Source organism: Neodiprion virginianus, chromosome 3, assembly GCF_021901495.1.
Source record: "Neodiprion virginianus isolate iyNeoVirg1 chromosome 3, iyNeoVirg1.1, whole genome shotgun sequence".
NCBI lineage: Eukaryota > Metazoa > Arthropoda > Insecta > Hymenoptera > Diprionidae > Neodiprion > Neodiprion virginianus.
The window spans coordinates 28,656,356-28,668,494 of NC_060879.1; the positions used below are offsets into that span (position 1 = coordinate 28,656,356).

The following is a 12,139-nucleotide window of genomic DNA, read 5'->3' on the forward strand; positions in this document are numbered from 1 at the left end:
TCAATCCCGTGATCAACCGTTATATTCATTAGTCAGGGATTGCGTAACTAGTTAAACGGCATTTATCACGTATAGAAAGTAACTGTAGGTAGCGACACTCAAATGTCCTACTAGTTCCGGAAGATATGTCAATCTTATATTTCCGCTTTTCGAATGATATCATTTCTCCTGCGGTTAGCAACACTGCGTTTATTAGGTAGGTATTAATATCAATTATATAACCACGATCGTTTAAAGGCGAGCGTTGAAAATAATACCAGAGTTCTTACAGTCGACATGGTGAAAGCGAGCGCTGAGCATGTGCTGATGAACAACGTGCTCACAGCAGTTTGAAATCGGCCTTAAATCGAAGAAGCAAATTACAGCTTGAGTCACCGACCGTTTCAGCTATTGTGCAAACTACGAGAAACACAATTTTACAATTTATACTTGAGGAAATTAAACTTTGTAGTTCACTTACTTGTATGCCTCTAGGCTAACAGCTGCATACAATATGCTTCGCATGATATTTCTTATTGAACATTATTCCGCTTCACAAGACTCCTTCATATGTCGTATACGGGTATACGCTATTTTGAAAAGCATATTGAACACCCTAAAACGGACGAAATCCTCCTGCAGTCCAGCCCGAAGCTACAAGTTGAAATCCCAGCCGATGGTGCAACCACAAACCAGCTCAAATACTGGTGAAAGTCGTGGTGCCAGTACCACCTTCCATCTACTGAAACCTGCGGTGCTTGCAGTTGTCGCGTCCGCTAGAGTGGACGCAGCATTCATGACCGACTGTATAATAAGTGATTGCTAAATGAAATTTTACTTTTTTTATCGTCCTGTATAATTTTAGAATGCCGAAAGACCTGATCAACAGAGAGCTTAATTGCAGTAGGATGATTGGTATCGAAGCAAGCAAAATTTACCAAAGCCAAAGAATCGTGAGGTAGAAATACATCATTGCGAAAAGGTCATTTAAGAAACGACTGATTGATCTGACTGTAAGATAAATGTATGGGACTTTGACCGACCAGCAGTAGTCAAGTGTTAATCCAACAGTTCGAATAAGGATACGAAGCTGCAGTGACCCAATCGGTGTCTAGTGTTACGAAATAGTTACGAAACCTGAGCTGAGAGAGAGACGTGCCTCTACGAACAAAATCTAGCCTGGGAACATAGAGTTCTTTGACATCATGTATACGCTTCTATCCTATGGATACGTTCGTTCCAAGATCGGCAAAGGGCTTTTGGACTTGGCCCTAGTCTTGACCACCGCTGATCCCATCATCGTTCTCCTTTCACTTCGTGGAGGAAAACTTTTTACCGTGTATCTCTGGTTAGAACGGAATATGATCGCCCGAGAGGATACCGGTGTTCTCAGAGCTGAGAGGAACTCCGAGGCATCGGTCTCGACGTTGAATACTCTCCAGGGAGAAAGGTGAGTCGTCTGCAACGCATGCGCGTACGCTCTGGAGAGAATTACATCGGCCTCGACAATACTGTCAACTAATTGTTGTATGTTCGAACAGGGGTATACCAGTCATGCGGTGAAGATTTCGAGGAATACCACTGCACCGCAACTAGTACAACCCTCGTGATTGGACCAAGTGTTTTGGCAAACTGAACCTTTCGGTGAGTCTATACCTGCCATTACTTTCTGCCCGCACACACGTCTCTTATCCTCCCAACCATTCGCTTTTCTCTTTATGATAATCCCGGTGCTTTACCACAATGCTTCAATGCCTTTTAAATTATTCGAATTTAAATCCCGCTGCTTTCGATATGCATTTTGAACCGAATATGCGTACGCACGCTTCGACACCCGATGGAATATCGTTGTATAAATTGTGAATCAACCCTCTCTTGTTTCAAATCTTTGCGTAAGTCGCCGTACCGAAAACGGTGATACCGGTAAATAATAGGAAACTGTACTTTCAGTGGCATTTATTTACACTCGTGCCAGCAACTAACGACCTTTCACTTTGACTTCTGTTCTGCTTAATTATCAAACCAATTAGGTACCTTAACAGCGACGCCGTGTTATAGGTATTCAGAAACCAAAAGCCTACGTTGCCCAAATACGACCACAGGCGTAGATGGTAATTAACAATGTCATTTTACACGAATGCATGCGCAAGAACTACTCGGTGACATTTTGCAATTTTTGGAACTAATAATGTTGCAATGCTCGTAAATTCAGAAGTAGGTCGCCGGAATTTATACGTACCGTCCGTAACATGAGTTAAGCGGGCAAGAAATCTTTCATCGCTGTATCACGTTCGCGAGCAATTTCTCAATGATTCCACCATAGATCAGAGCTGATGATAAATTTTGCTCCAACGAAAACTTGTATGATTTAAACCATCACAAAACCTGCATGGGAAATGAGGCATTAGGGCATTATGTGACGAGTATGGAAGAACAGGTTGAACACGGACAGCTGTCATTTTTAAGCTATTAACACCCATTAAAGACGTGAGGGTTCACATGTATAACAAGCATTAGTGATACCTTCTTGCGGTCGATACAATTTGAAAATTCAGCTGCATTTGATCGTTCGAGAACATCCGAAAACATGAACATTAATCATTGTGCCTGCCAGTGGTCAACATCACTCCCATACGGTGGCCAGAAAATGCATATCGTTGTTTGCGGATTCGGAGAAAAATTTGATTTAATCAAACTTGCATTTGGATATCATTGATGGTTCAGATATTTACTGATATGCATGCCGTGAGCAAAATTCATCACGGCTAAATAATGAAAAATTTTAACAAAGCACAGAGTAAACACAATTTATTGCTGCTTTTGCTTTCGGACATAATTTTGATGGCTTCATAGCTTTTTGATTATTCAGCGGAATTATATTAAATGTTCAACAAAGACGAGACAAAAAAAAACTGAGCAATTCTTTTGAATTATTCAAATTTCTTCAGTGAGCATGAGATCATTTTACAACGCCGTACCGTCAATTCTCAATAGTCATTCTCCGTTTGTCTTACGTTAGTAAGCAGTAAATTTGAAATGTTTAATTTAGCAAAGCGCATCGTGTCGATTGAAAAGTAAACACCATCTTCACGGACAGGAATCGCTAAGTTAAACGTCCTTGTGTCGAATACCTTCAACTGAAAATGAGTACGTGTGTACAATGATACGGATGGTTCATGGCAGGTATGCGTTCGCACGCTGTAGATAAATACAGGTATAAATTATCAAAAGTAAACAGTTTTGTAATTCTACATAGTTGAGTTTATTGAACCTCTCCTGAGAGTTAGAACAAGAATTTCATAATCTTTGCCCTGGTTTTGCCCAGTCAAGGAACATACGCGTATGTAATAATGTGAGCACTAGAATGACCAGCTCAATGAGACTGGCCTCGTTTCCATTTCTGCTATTACCTATCTTGTTTAGAATTGTTAGATCCATTGGCTAGATCCGAAGTTGATGTGCCACAATTTTCAAACGATAACGCAGCTATCAACTAGTGGTAAATTGGGTATATCCGGTATAAAAATGATATAGTAAGCTGTGTAATCCTTATACGATTTTTGATCTAATATATCGGATGATTCGTGCTGTTGTAATTTATAATGTGATTTTTTACAAAACAAGTCATGCAATAAATTATACGTGAATTTCAATCATAACGTTTTATAATTTAACACATGATTATTTTCAGTAGGGTTAAAATGCATTTGTGGAGGCGCAGTACGCGTGACTCATTATCAAATGGATTGATGTTTTGAAATAAAACACCTTGATAATCCGCATATCAATTAGAATTGGTAAAGTACAAGGAGGAAAAAGCATTATTTACTCAAGCCCTCATCAACGAAAGCTTCTCAACTTTCATATACTTGTCTAAGTAACCCTTTCATCGATACGTCCGCGTCGACCAATTGTTCTCTCGTGCACTCAAATATCGTCGTGTACGTTTCAACATCTTTTGTGCCTACCCTCATAACCAGTTTTCTTTCAAGGAACTTTTGACAAGCTCATAATATTTAATCAACGAAGAAACGTACCGCATGAAATTGCTTGGCAAAATCGGAGTCTGTACTTCTATCTTGCGACTTTATTATCGCATATTTTTAAGCAGCCACCTGAAAACAGTCGTGTGTCGATGTCAGCTCCAGTCATCGTTTTTCTTGGGTTTTGACGGATGCGAGCTTTGGTTTATTACTTTGAAGATTACTTATTAAAATTCCGAACAGACTCTACGCGGCCAACGCCTCATTGCCACATTAACGCTAGCAGCCAATATTTTAGCATAACAATTCGCATGCCTGTTGAATTATGCATATTTACTTCAAGAGCAAGCGTTCAATTTACGAGGAAATCCTTATGAATGCTAGGGTATAACGCCATTAGCAAACCTAAGGACCGCTAATTTTTAAGTACACGAGTGTACGCACTTCGAGTACACATCAGCTGCAGGGTATTTCCCAGGTAATCGTAGTTTTTTTTTTTTTTTCAATTCGCATGCATGTCCCACGGAATTGAATAATAAACTATTTATGTAGAAAAAAGTATCTATGACTATATGAATGGTAAATCTTGTTGACTCTCTACAATAAATTAACCAAACAATCAACCAGTGGGTAGGTCCATGGATGGAAAAAGTGTTGTTTCAATACTATATTGATGTTTTAAATTGCGTTTGTTACCTTACTTGCAAATTGGTTGCATGAGCTGCGAAAAATATTCAGGAAAAATCTACGCTGTTGTTGTTACATTTGACGCACAAACTACCGTGGAACAGTCCAACTTCGAGAGGTGTGTTTTTCAAGTATACGAGCTATCAGTATTTTCTTTTTTTTTTTATCTATATCTTAAATGAAAATGGTGAATTTTTCCTAATTTATATTCGACGAATAGATGTAGTACGTGCGCATCCGTGATATTGTTTTATTTCTTCGTCCATGTTTAATGTGAAGACAATAATATTCAATTGGTTGTTATCAAAACGAATCACGGCATTTGTGTAATTTAAGATCGAGGCAGCAGGGTAGAAACACAGTGCCGAATCTATCCCGGAATTACTTTAAAATCGGTTAGTGATAAATTAGCAATTAGTCATATTTATAGTCGGGACTTACAATCACTTGGGTATCTCAAGGAAATAACCATCTTAATTTTCGTATTTCGAAATCGACAAAATTCAATGAAACAACAGGTCGTTAAAAATTTTCCTTGAAAAAATATTGGTTTGTTATCGAAACGATATGCCTTCGGCTCTTTGATGTTCTTCGAATAAAATTGTCTCCAATCCCATGTGAATGTGTCTGTGCCTTATTCATAGCACCCGCACGAGTCACGTTCAGGAAATGTTAATCAAAATTTGTTTGTACAGAGTTATGTCAATCTTGACTGTATTTCATTAGCAGATCGACGGAGAAAAATGAGCACAGCTATTCAAATTCATGCAGTCTGCTCTTTAGAGTAAGACCTGTGCCTACGTTCACACAGCAATGCTCGTTTTCGTTGCGAGAGAACGTCTATAAAAAGTGTATGCAGTATTGATGATTTGTTAAAATCATTTCGCAATCCGTCAGATCGAGCTGAGACGGAATTATAATTTAAGAGAGTTAATTTTTGAATGTCACGATTACGACATCACAGTGCTCATAAGTCACACCATAATAGCAGTACCAACCATCAATACGAAGCTAGAATTGTGTTGCAATAACTACAATACACAATGACATGCGTCGGCTCATTTGAGGAACTTTGACCTGTTTCTGTCGGAATTACAAGCCACGTTCTACGCAATAATTTTCACTTCAAACGTCGTATGAGTCGAATCAGAGTTTGTCCGGAAAGTTAATTTTACTCATTGAATAAAATTTGAAGACCGGCAATTTCACCGTTTTCAACGTGTTTCTCTATGACGGGGAGAAAAAATGGCCTTGTTATTCGTTGGTGCGGTTGAGGGTCACCCCCGCGGTTCGAGTGAAAGTAAAATAGACGAAGGCTAGGAGAAGAAAGTGAATCTTCGTCCAGGGATCTGCTGCTTGAGCAAAGTTGAATACGGATCCTGCAGGCGATACATGTACTGTAGGCTCGTTGCTGCAGAAGCGGCTAGGTAACTTTCAAAATTCGTATAGCGTTCCGAGTAATTAGATTTAGGATGTAATCGTACGAAGATTCCCCTAGTATAGCCGTGGGCGTGAACTAATAAGTTTTCCAGGTGTTTGGGGGGAAACTAAAGTGAAATACCGAAATTTAGGTGAGGGACAACCGAATCCAGACGCGGCTACGTTGCTGCCCGTGGAGTTAAATTGGAGGGAAATCGTAGTGACCGGACTATTTCGGTTTTGGGCATACGACGATCAACACCTCAGTCCGTTTCGGTCTAGCTCCGTCGAGTGTCCTTCTCTTGGAGTTAGTCAGTGCGATCGGTGAACAAGACCTGTGACGGTTGTGCGTTTAAACCTTCGAATTAATTTTGCGTTTCAAACATTTGTTAACCCCGACCTGCAGTGGAAACGAAAACACTTTGTGAATTGAAAATCGGTTTATAATAATTCCTTCCTTACGAAGCGCCCTCTCCCAGTCGGCAGTGAGTAATAATAATCTTCTTTTTCTTCAAATATTAGAAATCATTTGAAGAGTTCAACGGTAACATGGCAGTTTCATGTACTTGGATTTTCTCGTTTTGGTTCAGTTGACATTTTTTCTACAATTTGGTCACCTCAGCTTACTTCGTAATGTTTTAATTATTTTTCTTTTCAGCTGTACAATTAGACACATATTTTGAGTTCCTGAAGATTTGCTGGTAAATTTGGTACTTGAATTCATTCTATTCATTTGATCGTACGTTTGATTGGATAACAGGCCGTTGATCTATAAAATGAAATATTAACGATAAAGTATTTAACCATAAATTTAATTGATGCCAGTCCTGTTAGACTGATATGCATTTAACGATTTATATGATTTCCGGGATAATTTAGTGTCAGGTAGAATATTCAAATAGAAAGTTGATTGCCGCACACATCAATGAGCGTCGGACTCATTATACGTGTGTTCACTTTCATTTTCTTTAGATCGCTTATTGGTTAACGCAGTCACGAATATGCTTTTGTAATGTGTTAGGAGATGATTATGAAATAGCAGGCACCAAGTTTCCATACGAAATTCGTTACAAGTTTTGTTTTCGTTCGCTTTGAGAATTCGGAACAAGTCCGCGACGGTACTCCCTCTCAAGGCCTCCTTATATGAAAAATCGCCAACTATTAACGTAATAATTTTTTTGTTGCGTAAAGTACTATGTAATGTATATGTATAATATAGGAATCGAAAGTTTGCTTGAACGTGGTCATAGTTCGTGAACAATATGCTCGCCATCGATTCAAGTTTATACGATTTGTTACGTGGAACGTACTTATGCATTTTACCCTTGTACTTATCGTTACATTTTCACGACTCCCGGTGGAGAAATTTTACATTAATCAAGCAAGAATGATTATGTTATATTTGCCGAGTGAAAGCAACCTATTTCCACTTTCCTCTTACGAAAACCGTTCTACCGTTGATCACTGGCTGCATAAAAATTGTAACTTGACATTTTGTTTCAGGTAATGGGTATGGGAGGTCAACACCAAGTAGAGGGTTATGAGTGCGGATTAAGTCCAGAAACCCAGACGGCCGCAAGGGTAGAACTCAGAGAAGATGAGAAAACCCGTGAACATGCCCTCTCGCAGCTTAGGCACTGGATACTCAAGCATCCTAAAATCAAAAACTGCCGAACAGACGCAGTCTTTCTGCTCAGATTTCTTAGAACAAAAAAATTCAGCGTTCCTCTGGCCCAGGACATGCTCGAACGATACCTAACCATCAGACAACTGTACCCGAACTGGTTTCAAAATTTGGACATCAAGGACCCTGCTATGGAAGCCATCATAGACAGCGGTTATCTGGTTCCTCTTCCTCAGAGGGATCGTCTTGGTCGCCAAGTTATCTTATCTTGTGCCGGTAAGAAGCTTTTGAATGCCCAAAAATTCATTTCTTACCCTCACCTCGACAGCATACGATATATGAAACCGGCGTGTTATCGTCTTGTTCATAATACACTACACCTAATCGAATAGTATTCTAGGTGCTGTTTAACTTGATATTGGGGAAATTATAACGATGCATTTAATATTGGCTTCAGGACGATTCGATCCATACAAGTTCACATCGGCTCAAATGGCTCGGGCGCACAGTTTAGTGGTCGAAACTTTGATGGATGAAGAGGAAAATCAGGTTCACGGGTATAGCCATGTGAACGACGAGTCTGGACTGACAATGGGCCATCTTAGTGCGTGGTCGTTAACGGATATAAGGAATATGCTGAGGTGCATTCAAAACAGCACACCAATGCGGCACAAGGAAACTCATTTCATTAACATTCCCAGCTATGCCACAAAGATCATTGAATTTGCAGTCTCGCTTCTCAACGACAAGCTTAAAGGACGCGTTCTGGTAAGTGAGACTGCGAACAATCGTTGGAGAAATTTGTAACGAAGGGGGAAATGGTAGTTGACCAGGATGGCGCTGGATTTAATTAACCTTTCTCTTATTCCGTCTCTTGTAGGTGCACAAAAATCTGGATGAGCTGAAACTAGCAGTCGATCCAAAGATCCTGCCAAAAGAATACGGAGGTGAAATTCCGATGGCGGAAATGATTGGTGAGTAATAGTATTCATCTTTATACAAGCATTTATTTATCCGTCTTGTTCGTGCAACAGTCTCTTTGTAACTTTCACACGGAAGCTGAGGTATATACCTTCTGCGTAACGTAACAGTTTGCAACAGTAACGTGTCTTATTCTCGGTATTCAGCAACTTTCAAAACAACGCTGCACGCAAAACGGGACGAGCTCAAAGCCCTGGATGACATGTACATTGAGCTCTCTTCGAAAGATAACTGCACGTCAACTACGAGTGATGGGTTGGGTGGTATATCTGGCTCATTCCGGAAGCTGGAAGTAGACTAATGCTCAAAATTGAGCGTTTCAGTTGGGTGTAAATATTGATGTTATTGCGGCAGAACCGTTAACGCCGAATTATTAAGTTCAATTAGTTATACATATATAACGTTACACATGTCTTCACCGCCTTAAAAACAATAAGCCTAATTCTCTATTGATGAGTCACAAATAATTGGGTTGAAATATTCCATTCCAATTAATATATTCTTAGTATTGTGGTCTCCGTCGTTACTCATTGACGATTATCAATTTGTACATATGACAACCATGTCTGTTTTATTCATTAAGTACGCTATGCGTTAATTTTATTTTAAGTTACTATTAGATTATCTATACGGGATATGTATGTTAGCAGACAATAGCAATTATGTTGCCCTGCCGGTGGATTCAGTTACCTACAAATGTTTTCACGAGTCTCTAACAGAGCACCTTAGAAATAATTTATATACGATTAAAAATAAGCTATAAATATATAAATATATTTAGTTTTACATAACGTTTCGAAATGTAACCCTTACATGACTTACAGTATTTGACAATTTTAATACGTAAGTCGTTACTTGCTGCAGAATAAATTAGAAAGTTTGATACTTGGAGATTTCGGCACATCGCGTCAAAACATTACGCGGTGACTTTGCGTTATAACCGATTGATTAATCGTAATTGGTGAATCGGCTCGTACCTTGATAGAAATTCGGTAGTTGAATGTTCATCGTGCATCGTAAAATGTAAGACGTATATCTACTTTCACCTGATGGTGATGGAAAATGATGAGTGTGATAAGTATCCCGTAAATCACTGAAAATTGTACTCGGAATAAAGTGAATAAAATTATAAGGGAAAATTTATTTAGATCATTTAAAATTTTTTATCATTTCTTTCTACGAAAGATTTCATGCAATACGGAAAATTTCATTCAAACGGAATGCGAAGATGTCTAATTCAATTTATTTTTCAGCGAAGGGTGAAGAGACATCCCAGTCACATTAAAGTATCAATAACAGAAGAGTTAAGCATATATTTGTATAGCAAATTGTTATCGTTTCCTTAAATAGAGGAATTCGTTTGTTACTCATGATGTAGGTTGACCTGATTCATCTGAAAAGTGTTCAGATTATTTGATGAATGGATTGGGTAGCTTTCAATAAAGTCAGCGTCATATAGTTTAATCTAGGAGTTCATCTCAAAGTACTACAGGGAGTGCATAATAAAATGAGATTAAAATACAATGAATAATAATCGAGAAATTTTATTTATTCTTTTGATAAAATTACAACGAGATCACACTACGTATCACTGTGATTAATGTTGAGTGCAATCTACGTATAAAACTATCGAGTACAAAATCATACACAACAATCACCATATACCCAGAGTGTAAAGTTGCACAGTAATGCGGCTGCACCTTTGAATTACTTGTGCAAATTAATATGGATTAAATTATACAAGTCAAAATATTCATTGGTGCTTTGTTCCTGTTAATGACGGTGAAAAATGCCGTACCAAAAGCCTGACCACCATTGCAGTGCTAGAAGAATTTCATTAAATTGATGGTAAAATCCAATATCAACATAATCTGATATGTAATAAACCTTAACATTCCTACCAAATATGAATGCACCTATTACCTTATGACGGTAATCACACCAGCAGGCATAACTTTTCCAGAATTATAGAATCGGTAGCCCATTATGCCGCCGAGAGCTGCGCTTGTACCCAACAACATCCCATAATTGTTTGGATCCTGTGTAGTTTGGTATGCTCCGAAACCCAACAGTGAACCAAACAAAAGTCCAGCACCCAATGACGGTATTGAATCTGTGGAAATAAATTTTAAGAATTATATCGATCTGAATTTCGTAGAAACCAATTAGCTGCAATCGATGTGAGTTAAAATGAAAATTAAAATTTGAAATGAACAAATAACGAGATACTTTAAATCCTCGATGTCCTACGATGGAGTCAGACGTTATAGATAAGGTGCCTTATGAAAGCTGCCAAGTTTGAAACAATGAAGATAAGACAGATATCATGGGTAACGAATCGTGAATGTGATCAAGCTGTAGATACATATCGGGTCAACGAAAGTGTACGAAAATCGATGACACAAGAAATGATTGCACATACTCTACTAAACAATTGAGAAATGACGATGTACGAACAAGATCAAAACAAAATTATTGTAATATTTGATGATTGTAACCCATGATTCATTATTAGATTTGCCATGCTCAAAAGATGTATCAATTGATATCAAGAGGCCGAAAACAAACTAACGTGAGAGTGCAAAAAATAAGTCTGACCGCATAGGAATTTCCGAATAAGGAAGTTAAAACATACTCACTAGATTTAACATAACCCAGTATGCCACCCGCAGCAACAGTAGCGGCATACGCAAACCCGGGAATATCCAAAGGCATTTTTAATGAATAATTTCAAGCGATTCCTTAACGTTACGTGAGGGCCCAAACCGCCTGCCTGTCACGCAATACTTTAATCTCGAATTGAGCTGGTAATAATTGATGTGATAAGACCGGACACTATCGGCTGGATTCGAAATCACGATGCATGATGACAGAGTAGTCTAGGAGAGTTCACGCTCACTTTTTCGTAACACTGATAACGTACAGTCCTCTGACACGATAGGTCGGTAATCACTTGTCGGTAACTGATCCGTATCCCTGCAAGTATTTAACAACAGAAAAGCAAGGGATGATACGAAACACCTTTCTGAAGATCATGATTTGAACTGGTCGAATTTGAACAAATTATAAACATCCACTGCCTCGATGATGCTAAGCACGGTGGAGTACTCTAAAATCGGTTACTGTTATGCTCTTACCGACGATGCACTCGGATAGTTAATTCCAAGAACCTATATTGTGTTAGATGGCACCACAAAATGGGAGATACGGTTGTGGAAGTGGTAGCGTCCGGTTCACGGAGAAGAAATATTAGCAGGCCATAGCAGGCTACAGTTCGTGGAGTCGTCGGAGACGAAACTGTGAGAATCATAGACATTGTCTATGGTGGGATATAAATGAGCCCTGCTGAAAAATGTCGAAAACACAGGTTCTCGTTTTTTGGCTGTAGCTTTCGATGCGTTAATCGCAGCGCATTGGGACTGCGCCCAATCGATTTCTCTCGCAAAATTACGTCGGAACAGTGCAT

The 12,139-nt window shown here is 38.9% G+C and overlaps 2 protein-coding genes across 4 annotated transcripts; one reads left to right on the plus strand and one right to left on the minus strand.

The window, feature by feature from the left end:
• The first annotated feature begins 869 nt into the window (after nt 1–869).
• On the plus strand, nt 870–10,450 carry LOC124299767 (clavesin-2). 3 transcript variants are annotated; one of them, XM_046753119.1, is made up of 6 exons: nt 870–1,429; nt 1,521–1,623; nt 7,572–7,968; nt 8,150–8,460; nt 8,573–8,666; nt 8,820–10,450. In XM_046753119.1, exons 3-6 carry the CDS (start codon nt 7,575–7,577, stop codon nt 8,972–8,974), a joined length of 954 nt encoding a protein of 317 aa, XP_046609075.1. In that variant the 5' UTR covers nt 870–1,429; nt 1,521–1,623; nt 7,572–7,574; the 3' UTR covers nt 8,975–10,450. The 3 variants fall into 3 exon arrangements, with proteins under 3 accessions (XP_046609075.1, XP_046609078.1, XP_046609076.1); XM_046753122.1 differs by lacking the exons at nt 870–1,429; nt 1,521–1,623 and adding an exon at nt 5,872–6,076; XM_046753120.1 differs by lacking the exons at nt 870–1,429; nt 1,521–1,623 and adding an exon at nt 6,293–6,553.
• LOC124299778 (transmembrane protein 14C) lies at nt 10,202–11,714 on the minus strand. Its single transcript, XM_046753136.1, has 3 exons — nt 11,313–11,714; nt 10,597–10,786; nt 10,202–10,496 (listed from the first exon to the last, which is right to left on the minus strand). Exons 1-3 carry the CDS (start codon nt 11,386–11,388, stop codon nt 10,427–10,429), a joined length of 336 nt encoding a protein of 111 aa, XP_046609092.1. The 5' UTR covers nt 11,389–11,714; the 3' UTR covers nt 10,202–10,426.
• Between the last annotated feature and the right edge of the window lie 425 nt (nt 11,715–12,139).